Here is a 13,264-nt window from a genome sequence, read left to right on the forward strand (position 1 = left end):
AGTGGATTATCTTGTATCTAATCTCCACAGAAGTACCTACTGAAAAATGAATAACTTGTACTTAATGGCTATTTTTACTAAATAACTAACAGGTGGTCTCTGACCTTGCACAGTACTTCTATATAAAAACCTATAAACATATACATTTTTTCAAGTATCATCAGACAACCAGGTTAGTGTTCCACAGTTATCAAACCACATTTGTATAAGACAGACCATTTATTTACGAAAATATAAAACTTCATAAATATATCTCTGCATGAACTATGTCTCTAGTTCATTTACATTCTTTACACACACACATCGGAATCATTCCTTCATAAAGCATAAATATTTAGTGGAATGAAGCAGAAGCAGTCGTCATTGGCCTCTGCAGCACTGCGTGGGTGTGTGTGTGAGTGTGTGAGATCACTGCTGGTTTCGGTGTGAACAGATTGCGTAGGAGGAAAACAAGAAGTGGTAGTGACCATGAAAGCCATAGGAGGAAATGTCCCTCTTGTTATCAAGTCAACAGGTTGTTAAACGAACTCCTATTTATAACATGAGGTGATGACACATCCAAACACGTAGGGATTTCCTGTGTCTATTTCAGTCATGCCAACTCCTGGTATAGACAGCTGGCTTAAACTGCTCCTGGCACTGAACTCTATTAATGTCATAGCTTTGATGGATAACTGATGCTTGATCACAGCCAGCTTGTATCCCAGTGTGAGGCTCGGTATACCTTGAGTGTCATAAAATACTTCAATTTTTTCAAGCAATGTAAATAAACGGCTATAGCGACATAATCAAAAGCTGCGTTTTTTCGTCCTGCATCAGCGAATTCCTTGTTAAGAGTTATGGGGAGTTGGTGAGACTGAATCAATAACAGGAAAGGTATCTGCAGTGGCCCTAAAGCTGTGAAAACATACTGCATTTTTGCTCCAGGTGTCCCGACAGCAGCACTTCCTCTGCCCTGGCTCGGTTAAATCAAATCACACACACCCACACATACCCACAAAAACACACACACACATACGTACGCTACACTCCACGTGTTCTCTGTCCGGTCTCATGACTGGTCCTATGCCACTGACCTTCAAACTGAACCACACCGGACTGAGGGGCATATTACAAAGCTGGGTTCAGTTGTTAACATGCTAACAGAAAGCTACATTTAACTGTCACTGTCAGTAGAAAACATGCCTAACTTGTAATGGAAGTCAATGTAACAAGCAATTTTGAATCACTCCTGTTGGTTTTAAGACCATGCAAAGGGTAGGTGTAGCTTTCAAATTGTGCAAAAAAGTAAAAATGACAACGGTATGAAAGTCACTGGCCAAACTGGTTTAGCTACTCTCTTAAAAAAGATGGTTCTTCAAGGGTTCTTTAGTAAAGACAGTGGTTCCAAGTAGAACCATGAACATTCTAGGAACCTTTTGCATACTTAAATGATTGATGGAGAATGTGCTGTAGATGCTTCTATGTAGAACCTTTTTGAAAAGGGTTCTATATAGCACCAAAAGGGTTCTGCTGTTGTTACAATACTAAGCTTGTAACAATAAAAGAATCATTGAAGAACTTTTTTAGGAGGGTAGCTTAGTATAAAGCTAGCTTGAGTAGAATCCAACGTTATGCACCAACATCAGGAACCTAGCTATGTTCTACACCCCTCTGATCTTTCTTAAAAATCTGCATGAAGTATATTATTTCATTCATCTGTAGTGTTGGATGGCTTTGGTTATGCTTAAGAGGAGTACATATAGATTTTTACACATCTTTCATATTGACGCAACACAGTCCTTAAAGTGCAACATAATGAATCAGTTAGGCAAAGCTAACCCTGGGAAATGTAGTGAGCATATAAACAGACAGTATCATCAGAATAATAAGAAGTCCTTCTAAACACAAGACACATGCAGCAGACATTGTCCTTCATCGAGTCCTTCACATGTATCAAACTTCCATGAGAGTGCTGAGCTTGGATCTCATCTGTGCTGGTGTTGTGCTCTTTCTCTGAGACATATATAGACCTTTCTTAAAGTACTTCTCTAAAGAGTTAGAAGGGCCTATGTATTTGGTCAAGGCTGCTTTCCTGTTTTTTTTTTCAGTCATTCGAAAATAACACTGCAAGCCTCTGTTCACTAGCAAACTTCAGATGAAAGAAAATGTCAGTTGTGACTGAAATGTCAGCAGTGACTGGGCCTAGTGTTTCAAACTTTTAAACTTAGACCAGTTCCCCTTCAGTCATATCAAAAATACCAGCAGGTCACCAAGAATGGACCTATTGCTGAACTCATGTGATTGTCACATCTCTATATGTCACCTTCAGTTTCCTTTCTTGGTTTTCCTTCACGAGTATTTCAGGCCCTGTAGCTGTGGTTGAATCTGTGACTTCTTGAGTGGCACAACTTTATGGCCACTAGCAAAACCACCATCAGTCCCAAAACTAGCACGGCAATCAAGCTAATCACAAACACTTTGCCGTTCAGAGTATCGCAGTGCTCAGTTTTCACATTTCTGAGGTTGATCTTCACATATTCAGCATCCTTTCTGTAATGGCAGGTAGCCATTGTGATGTCTGGAATGTCCACACTAGCTTGCTGCACCCAATCGATCAGACGTGTGTTTGCGCAGCAGCTGAGTGGATTCATGCTGATGTGGAGAGTTCTAAGCTTTCCCTCTAGAGCCATTAGCGTGTGATCCTCCAGGATTTCCAAGCTGTTGTTCTGCAGATGCAGAATTTCTATGGCAGAGTCTCTGCTCAATGACAGGCTGGTCAGTTGGTTCCTGGACAAATCCACCATTCTCAGGGATCGTAGAAGAGAGAGGTCAGTTTTAAGTGTCTGGAGTTGGTCCCCTCTCAAAGAGAGGTATATGAGGGAGTTCTCCAAGCCTGAGAGAGCTTGCTCACTAATCTTCACACCAGGGTTCAGAGACAGGTCCAGGATGAGCAGTGGGGTGCCCTGGAAGGCATGCGCAGGTACAGAAATCAGGTTGTTCTCTGAGAGGTAGAGGTATTGCAGACTGGGCATGGAGGAAAAAGAGACACAGCCACTGGGTTGGTCCTGTGAACCACAGACATGCAGCGTGTTGAGCTGAAGATGCAGATTTGTGATGCTGTGTAGGCGGGAAAAGTCCAAGGTGCTGAGATAGTTGCCCTGAAGATAAAGAGACCTCAGTCCTTGCAAGGTGCCTTCACAAAATGTGAAGTTCTGCAAATTGTTGAAACTCAGGTCAAGGGTCTTCAGTGCATTCAGAGGGCCTTCTGTATCCACCATGAAGGTACCCAGACAGTTATTGCTTATGTTTAGGGTCTCTAGATCCACCATACTGTTAAAGAAGTCAGAAGGCACAGCCGTAAAATGGTTATAGCTTAGGTCTAAGTAGCGGAGCCGAGGTAGTTCCTGGTGGTGATTGCTGCTGCAGCGGGGGGCATGTGTCAACTCTTGTCTGTCTTTCAGGTACTGTAGTTCCTCAGCTGCACCAGTGCAGTTCACGCTGCGCAGCTGGTTACGAGAGAGGTCCAGGTGGATGATCTTGTTCTTGTATGGGAGAATGGGGAAGTAGTGGATCTTGTTCTCGCTGAGGTCCAGGTACAGCAGCTCAAACTCCTTGTCTAAGTCAGTGCACTGGAAGGAGGTCATGCTGTTTTTGCTTAGGTTTAATGATGTCAGCGGAAAGAGATTAAAGTCTTCAATGCAAGAAATTGAGTTCATTGACAAATCAAGCTCGGTGAGATGCTGCAGAGAGTTAAATGTACCCTCCTCAATCTCTAGAATGACATTGTTATGTAAGTCTATTTTTCTCAAGGCCAGGGACCCACTGAATGTTTCTTTGCCTATTTTGGTTATGCTGTTTCCATTTAAAGAGAGGTTTGTGAGGGCAGGAGCATCTCTCAGAAAGTAGTCGCTCATGTCCGTGTAAAGGCCATTTCCAGACAGGTCCAGTTTCTGGACTGAAGTGAGTGGCCCCACATTAGTTTTCAGTGCTGCATAAAGGTGCAGCTGGTTTCTGGAGAGATCAAGAACCTGCAGGTGGTTCATGTTTCTGAAGAGGCCTGGCTGAATGCTTTGGATCCTGTTGGAATGGAAGTTTAGTTGGCGGATGGTGGGATAGGTAGACAGGATATCCTCGGTGAGGTTCTGGAGGAAGTTGCGCGACAGGTCGAGCATGTGGATGCCAGGTGGCAGCTGGGGTGGGACACTCGTCAGGTTCAGATCACTGCAGTATGCATTCTTCTGGAGCTGTGGAGGAGAACAGAAGAACCAACATTAGCCATCTGTCCACAGAGCCTTTGCAGACACTACAACTACTCAGACACCACAAAGTCAATTAGTCATAGTGATCTTGCAAAACCTGAGACCACATGACGTCCATCACAATATCATGACCAATGTCATACGTCATGACCAGTGTCATACGTCACTTCTGATATTCCACCAGTAGCCTTTTCCAGGAATATTTCATTAATTTTTCAGTAAACTTATACAAACTTTTCTCTGTCTGCCAAGTCATAAAGATCTACATAAACAGATTTTGAAGTGCACCACTTGTAGCAGTCAAGGACAAAAAGATTTTCTCCACTGAGGTCCATTCGCGTCACCTAGCAGCCCTTCCTTTCCTGTAGAACTACGAGATGTATGTGCAGGGAGGGGATACAGGCATGAATGGCACTGAAACACAGCCCTTCCCACAACTTCCTTCCCACAAGCCATGCTCAGTGTCATACATCCTGGGACAACTGTTGTCAAACTTACATAGCTATATGTAATTTCATGCAGCAGACTGAACTTAGCTGTTAGGGTAGCTGCTTGGCTAAGCACTGATTCACATTGCCCAACTTTTATGGCAAAACTTGGTGTGCTTGTCGTCACTCATGTGGCCACAGTGTTTTAGCTTGTAATGACAACAAGATATCATCAGCATGGTAGGATTTTATGAAAAAGACACTCTCAGAAACATGTTATCAATAATGTAAGCTGTGTAATTTTTGCCAACCACCCGGCAACTGGCCAAAATATTCTTGCTTAATTTCAAAAAGTTGGCGATCCCCCCACCCGACAATTTTGCGACAGTGGCTGTTTACTTGGCACTTGTTTTCTGATCTTTTCATCTGATACTTTATTTCAGTTGCTCTTAGTAAAGTATATGTTTTATAAGTAGTCTTTGGGAATTCTCACACATTATAATCATCTGCAGAAGCATATAATGTCATTTTATGCTTCCTGGCTTATATCCAGTCTGAGAGGGACCCAAGGATGGTCCAGATACATTTACATTTACGGCATTTAGCAGACACTCTTATCCAGAGCAACTTACAATTTCATCATTTTTACACAGGTAGGCAAAGATAGTGTTAGGAGTCTTGCCCAAGGACTGTTATTGGTATAGTGTAGAGTGCTTGCCCAAGCCAGGGATTGGACACCAGTCTACAGCATAGAAGGCAGAGGTGTTACCCATTACACAATACGATCCACAGATACAGATTCATTCCATGATTTTGTTATAAAATCTTGAGCATATCTGAAATTGTCATTATATTTGAGCAAATTACCAGCATCACGTCTTTACCTATTTCATCTGAACACATGATGAACTTTCCATTGTATGAAAATTATTATCTTGATTGGATCAATAGAAATGCTCCAAAATTGCTTGGAATAAAATCTTTTTTTTGATAACTTTTGTAAATTTACCATTTTGGAGATAAAGGTAAAGTAAATAAAGTAAAACAACATTTTGACCAGCCACAACTGATGAAAAACGTATTGATTAATTCATTGATTGCCTTTGCTTTAGAGACTATTAGGACACCTCTTTAAAATACTGCATTAGTTACATCCAGATTGAACTCTGTTGCAGTTTGTCTTGCAATTGTTATGACAGATTCTAAATCAGTCAATGAGAAATGACTAAATGAACAAGCTACAAAAGTCATGCAACATATTGAAATAGCACAGCACTCATTCCACAAGTTCGGGCAGTGCTCGGTGAGGTCACTTACCACTCGGCAGGACGAGAGCTGTGACGGGTGTACAAAGGCTGCGACTCCATTCACAGCGAAGAAGAGGAACCACAGGCAGGCCCCCATCGTGCTGCAGGGACGCACAGAGGACGGCACACATAAGAGGAGAGAGAGAGAGAGAGGGACAGAAAGAGGCAGTCAGACAGTGTGAACTCTGTTTATGGTCAACGCTCTTATGGGGAAGTGCGCGCTGCATGCCTGACGTAAGGCTCGCTTTTCTGCTGAGACATGGTTCCTGACTACTACTGCTGTGTCTTCTCCTGTCCGAATTTTCACGACACATGACAGAACATAGTGGAAATATTCAAATATTCTGTTGTCAGTGGAACATTTGTGACATACGTGAGACACGAACTGCAGAAAAACATGTTATTATTGTTTCAGTTCCAATGTAACATTTCTTAAATTGATATTTGACGTAAGAGGAAGCACCCACATATCAGACAGAAGCAGAAATCTGAAAGATTAGTCATCAGAGGGGGGAGGTGGGGTGGTTTGGGGGGGGCAGAAACTTGTGTCATTTTCAGCTCTGAATGCAAATGAAACAGTTCAGTGCTTCACAACACAGAACAGACAATGCACTGAAAAATGTCAATGCTTCTCAAAATCACTTCAACTGATTGCAGACTGACAGGAAAGAGTGAGAGACTGTCCTTAGAGGAAACTGCATCACTCAGGCCGAGTCCCGTTATTCACTTTGGACACTCTTAACAACAAGGGCTCTAGCACCAGAAAAGGTTCTATGGCTTCTGCAACAATAGCAGAACCCTGTTTCTTGTTATATTTAACTTTATTGCTATTTACTGCTTTCCGTTCTTCAGAGACTTACGGTCTCTGAAAAACCATGTTTTCTTAATTTGGCTTGGTCCCAAGCGATTTTTGATATATATGGTACACAAATGGAACCACTTGTCATATTAATAAAAATATAATTAATTGAAGACTTTCATTTCAAAATTCTCTCAATTTGTAAAAAATTTTTAAAACAATAACAGATGTACAGTGGAAAACACATTTTTCTCTCTCTCATAAAGGTGGTAGGAACAATAATATAGCATTGATATTTCTTGTATAGGTAACAACCTATACATCATGAAAAAAAAAAAATCCATAGAAGTGATTAATAATGTGTTTTGGAAAAAAAAAAAACTTAAATTGCTGTTGGTTTATTCAACAACACATTGTAGAACTTAAATACTAGGAACCAGAAACCAAGTTTACCAGTCAATTTTAATATGGTCTTTTTAATATTTTACATTTTTGGGGATCATAGAGAAGTTATTAAATGATAAATGGAATACTGTCATTATTTTTCAGAGCAATGCCTTGATAAGCTATCAGCCTTAGATTTGGTCACCAGTTTTCAAATGCGAGACATTCAGAATTTTCATTTTATTATAAAATCATAATGTTCGCATGTCAGTATGGAATCGTCTATAGCCCTGCTCATCATTCAGGACACATCTAAGGTTTCATCATCTGTTAGAGCTTTTACAAATATGCTTTGAAGTTGTAGAGCACAGTAACATCTTAATCCAGTTATTTTATACATGTACCTGCAATGAAACTGACTTTACATTTATGAGAACAGTTATTAGACACTTTTGAATGGTACTGTGAACTATTACGTATTATAAACAGTAATATTACAGTTAACCTTACAGGCAACTGTAGCATGATTAGAATGGCACATGAAATCTAAGCGGTCGAATGTTTCTTTACGTCGTCATGGTTCTATATATAACCACTGCCTTTACCACAGAACCTCCGTTTATTAAAAGCCCTACAAATCCGTTCACTCTGTGCTCACACTCAGGTCACAGTGGAGAGAGAGAGAGAGAGAGAGAGAGAGACATAGAGAGAGAGTTATGTCTTACTTCTGTAGTGAGAGAGTCCTCTTACCGTAGCAGTGAAAGTGCCAGTGCTGCTATCTCCTGCACAGAGACTCACTCATGCTGCCTGCAGCCTCTTACAACATACTCCTCTACCCTCTCCTCTCCTCTTCTCCTCTTCCCCTCTCTCTCTCTCCCTCTCCCTCCCTCCCTCTCTCTCCCTCCCTCTCTCTCTCTCACTCTCTCACTGCTACACATCCTGTAGGGAATATCCTGCCTTCGTTATTGTTGTCCTCCCCTACTTGGCTTCTTTGGCCATACCTTATATGGGAATGGGGAGCTCTCTCTCTCTCTCTCTCTCTCTCTCTCTCTCTCTCTCTCTCTCTCTCTCTCTCTCTCTCTCTTCCTCTCACTCACTCAGTTTTTCCCCTTTCTTTCTGCTCTTCCTTCACTTTCTCTCTATCTATCTATTTCTTCCTTCTCTCTCCTTTCTCTTCTTGTCTTTTCTCTTTCCACCTTCCTTCTTTCATTCCCCATCTTTCCTGTCTCTTGCTCTCTCTTTCCTCTCCCATTTCTCTCCATCTTTCCTCTGTCATGCTCTCTCATGATCTCTCTGTCTTTCCCCTTATTTCTCTGTCTTTCCCTTTCTTTTTCTTCCTCTCTTTCCCTATCTCCTTTCTCGTCTCCTTCTTTCCTCTCTCTTGGTCTCTGTCTCTTTCTCTTACTTTTCCTCATTCTTTCCTCTCTCTCTCTTGCACTATTGCCTTTCGTGTCTCTTTCTATAGCTGTTTACTCTCTCTTGCTCTGTATCTTCCTCACTCTTTCCCCTCAAACTCTTCCTTAGAATGCAAGAACAGGAAATTAAACTTACTCACTGCGTTCCGGGTGGCTCTTCCTCCATGGACAGTTCTTTCTTATGTTAAAATGCACTGCAGACTGTTAGGCCGGTCATTTGATGTCATTTAATCAGAGCAGACGGTGATGAGCAGGTATATATCAGACACCTGTATCCAAATATAGCCTGTGACAGGATTCCCCTTCAGCTTCACAGCATTGCTCACGTAGTTTAGTTTTCCTTTCACATCTGCTGAACTGTACACTACTGTAAATATGAACTGATGGTGTAATACTGCTGCTGCTAATACTACGACTACTACTACTACTACTAATAATAATAATAATAATAATAATAATTTAAAAAGTGCATCTTGAACAAAATGCAGTGATTGCACAGACTAAGCAGCTCACAGTTTGTTGCTAAGGTGTTGCTAAGTGATAGCTATAGTATCCCAAGTGGTTGCTAAGATATTGCTAGGTCATAGCTATGGTATCCCAGATGATTGTTAGGATGTTTCTAGGCAGTTGCTAAGGCATTCCAGGTGGCTGCTAGGGTATTGCTAGGTGGTTGCCATCAGATCTCAGATGGTTTCTAGCATGTTACTAAGCAATTGCTAGGTGGTTGCTAAGGGTGTCCGGAGTACTTGCTAGGATGTTGCTAGATAGTTGCTAAGGGATTCCAGGTGGTTGCTAGGGCGTTGCTAGTGTATTTGTGTTATTGTAACGTAAGTGGAGTGCACAAACTTCTGCAAACCCAATTCTGGGAAAAATATCGCCATTTTATGACCATTGTACAATTTGCCGATATCTCGAAAACTGCAGGACAAAACTCTGGTGGAAAAATAAGAACAAAAAAAAAAAAAAGAAGAAGAATATACCATCAGATATTATTATTATCATTATTACTATTATTATTATTATTGTTGTTGTTGATGTTGTTAAAACAGATTTTCTCACCACTGTTTTTATTTTTTGTGCAATAATAATGATAATTACAGCTCCATCACAGTCAGGTTGTGATGGGATGGAATATTTTATACAAGCTGACACAATTAATCACATGACTTTTCTGTCATTATTGCAAACAAATTTATTTAAAAAGTTTTAAAAATGTTGTTTGCATGTTATGCTTGACAGACCCTCTCAAAAATGGAGAAAATAACAAATTATCTATGAATAAAAGCAAAATTTGCCAGCTTCTGAGGGCTAGAGTAACAGCCCAGAGTCTTCATTGTGTGATTTAATGTGACAGTACATCATTTCTGTAGCTGAATTAGTTGGTGTAATGGGGTTAAAAGTAAAACTCAGGGACACAGATAAGTGATTGAATCTCCTCAATCTGATGTTTTCATGTTAAATTTATATGTAAACTATCAATGTGGATCTACTAAATTGGCTCAAAGCAGAGTTGAAAACACATTTCAGACTTTTAACTGACTTGAACTTTAGACTAAAATACTTTTTGTTCTGAGCATCGAAATTTGACCTAATATTTTGGTAGTGACACTCTCTGATTTTGAGCAGAACTAAAACAGTAGCCAGGGCATGACTAGCAAACACTGATTTGAACACAGTGTGCGAAATACCCTTTGATATTCCGGGGGGGTCCCATGTTTACTGGCTACCACAGTGTTGACTAGCTGCTAACTCTTTCGCCATAGTGGCGCTTCAATGGCACCAAAATGTTTGTTCTTCTAATGTAAACGCTCTGTTCAGGTCTGGTAATGCACTTCCTCACCTTAACTAAGATCTTACACTCTCCTCTTCTGCCTTCAGTTTGAGGAATGAAAAGAGTCACTCTTTTTCCACCAGTATCCTGGGAAATTGGGTGAGTTTTCAGGTTTACAAATATGCTGTGGCTCATTGTAAAGTTTGTCAGAGGAGTCCTCAGCATACTTACGCTTACTAGGCTGTGTATGGCCAACTGGATGAACCAGTTTGCTACAGCGCCACCCTGAGGCAGACCAGCGCTGCAGCTCTAGTTAGTTAATAATATTAAAGATAGAAGTTTCCTGACTGTGGGAGAAGCAGATAAACAGTGATCTTTCCATGAATTTGTATTGGAGTGTCTATTTTTCACAGACAGCAAAAGGTCAGAATAAGTTCATTTTCAGGAAGCCCCCAGCATGTTGACTTTGAGACATTCAGGGGGTTCAAGAAATTAAGGACTCCCCCCTCAGAACCCCTCTAGGACCCCCAGGTCCATCAGGACCCCCTGTATTTTGCACCTTGTTTAAACAGTTGTACACACATAAAATCTGAATATTTTCAGACAGAGGGTTAGTTGTAACACTTGCTAAAAAAAAGTCTGATGAATTTGTGCAAACAAAGTTAATTCAATATAATTCTACATTGTAAGAAGTGAATATATTTTCCATCTGTACTGCATTATATATTATCATCTATAAGACAGACAGACAGAGAGCTTAACTGATAGATACACACACACGTCAAATTATATATGAAAACTGACAGTCTGTGTGTCAAACAACAACAGATTAATTTTTTATTCAGAGTAGAGAAGCAAATAAAAACATCACACATCAGTAAAATATGGAACATTGTTTCTGAATAACTACAGCTTTATGAACTTTTACTGTCAATTTCGTTAATATACTAATTCAAAACCAAAATACTCACATCTGAAAGACACTAATAAAGTAGAAGAAAATTCCTGTTTTCAAATCTTTCCTCTTTTTAATCATAAAATCTGTGTAAACATGTGGAACAAAAAGACCAAATTGACTTCATTTGTCTTTGTTTACTAAAGGTGTCTTAGTTGTAACCCCACAGTACGGAGTCTGTACTTAAGCCTAGCCATCATGCTTGACCTTGTATAACAACATAAAAAGTCTATGTTAAGTTGTGCCCAGTGTTAGGCTGTTTCCCGCACTCCCTACTTCAAAACAATGGGATCTAACTGCTCAACATGTGGCCATGAGGGACAGGGATGCAGCCACACTTCCTGCTCTAAAATGCAGGGGTGTGGCTAAAATAAGGCTCCGCCTATGGATTAAAACTCTCCGTGTTTGGGTGGTGACATGCAAATGTGGGACAGAATTTTTTAAACAAAGTTTTTTTTTTATTAAAAAAATTAAACTCATGAAAAATCTAAACCTTTCAACATCAAAAAATATCAAAAAGAACAATTAAATTTTTTTTAAAAAAGCAAAAAATAAAAAATAATAATAATAATAATAAAGCAAGTATTAAACAGACATCTCCCAATAGAAAGTACCTTATAAATGGTCATTTTGTAAATATTTAGCTTATTACTGTCTCAGTTAATGTTTTGGGTTTAAATGGATCACAACACAATCCTTGTATATCTGAGGTCTGAATCCTTAATTATTTTTAAATAGTTGTTTTAACTGTTGGAACGCAGTTCAAACTTATTTTGAATGGCCCATAGACATTTGGGCAGGACAAAAGTTTGGACTTAATACAACTTTTATTTAGCAATATTTGAGATGGAAATGCAATGACTGTGTATACAGACGTGTAAAATATCCAGGATTAATAAAAACAATTTAAATCACATGTTTTTCATATGCAATAATGCAATAAATCATACAATATGTTAAGGATGAACAATGAATTCATATATTTAAGCTTAAAAACACTTATTATTATTATTATTATTATTATTATTATCATCATTATTGTTGTTGTTGTTGATGATATCGTTGGTTGTGGTGGTGGTGCTGATTGTGCTATTCTCTCTCTATTGGTGCTGTGTGAACAGTGTTCTTGCAGAACATACTGCACTCACAGAAGAGTAAGCAGCTCCATCTAGTGGCTATTTGTGCAGTTTACCCATTTGTTGTAAAAAATAATAATAAAGTACAATAAAAGTCAACTTAAAATCATAGGGCAACTTCCTTCACAGCTTTTTGAGTTCACTCATCTTGAGAGCGTTGGTGATTTTTTAGGTTGATCTGACTGTTTTTTACAGTGCATGCAGTCTTTTTTGCTTCATGTGCTTCAAAGTCTTCAATCCATAGTTACTGCAAACAGCACATTAGTTATAATAGCTTTATTATTTTAACTAGTAACCAATTACTTGACGGCATTTAGACGCTACGGTAGGCTTTTGGCACCAGAAGGAAATTACAGGAGCAGAAAGGAGAGAGAAAAATGTGTAGAAAATGTAAATGTTTATATTATTATGGTCTTTAGCAACATACAAATACACTCATAAAGCCTTTTCACAATGAGTTAATGTGATTCCTTTTATAGAAAATATGAGTATAAAAAATAGCTTTGCATTACTAATAAACAATAATTGCTCACTTCAAGCAAAACTGTATCAACATTCCATTTCCTGGTTTAGGTTTTGGTTAGCCTACCGCATGTAAAGCTATAGTAAATGTGCTGTACAGTAAAATTATAGTGCATTCATTTTAGAAGTGTTGAGGCATTTTGTGTTCTGATGTCCCACTTTGTCTAAACTCTAATTCACTTATACTTCTTATAAACCCCATGTGTCAAACACGAGATCAGGCCCGCAACTCAATTCTCTCCGGCCCTCCAAAGTATTTTAATTTTCTGTTATTGTTAGCTCGTTTCACAATGAGCTGCACTACAG

At 39.4% G+C, this 13,264-nt stretch overlaps 1 protein-coding gene across 2 annotated transcripts; it reads right to left on the reverse strand.

The window, feature by feature from the left end:
* Positions 1 to 204: 204 nt before the first annotated feature.
* Positions 205 to 8,031, reverse strand: lrrc32 (leucine rich repeat containing 32). Of its 2 annotated transcripts, none has more exons than XM_036595320.1 (3): positions 7,910 to 8,031; positions 5,987 to 6,077; positions 205 to 4,226 (listed from the first exon to the last, which is right to left on the reverse strand). In XM_036595320.1, exons 2-3 carry the CDS (start codon positions 6,071 to 6,073, stop codon positions 2,343 to 2,345), a joined length of 1,971 nt encoding a protein of 656 aa, XP_036451213.1. In that variant the 5' UTR covers positions 6,074 to 6,077; positions 7,910 to 8,031; the 3' UTR covers positions 205 to 2,342. The 2 variants fall into 2 exon arrangements, with proteins under 2 accessions (XP_036451213.1, XP_036451214.1); XM_036595321.1 differs by having other exon boundaries at positions 7,885 to 8,031.
* Positions 8,032 to 13,264: the final 5,233 nt, after the last annotated feature.

The sequence above is a fragment of the Colossoma macropomum genome, unplaced genomic scaffold (assembly GCF_904425465.1).
Source record: "Colossoma macropomum unplaced genomic scaffold, Colossoma_macropomum, whole genome shotgun sequence".
Taxonomy (NCBI): domain Eukaryota; kingdom Metazoa; phylum Chordata; class Actinopteri; order Characiformes; family Serrasalmidae; genus Colossoma; species Colossoma macropomum.

What these genes read in the sequence shown, in the direction of transcription:
- lrrc32 (XM_036595320.1), bottom strand. Translation starts at nt 6,073, where the DNA reads ATGGGGGCCTGCCTGTGGTTCCTCTTCTTCGCTGTGAATGGAGTCGCA. An exon ending in AGCTCTCGTCCTGCCGAGTG is followed by an intron (nt 4,227 to 5,986) that starts GTAAGTGACCTC and finishes TCTCCTCCACAG; the next exon opens with CTCCAGAAGAATGCATACTG.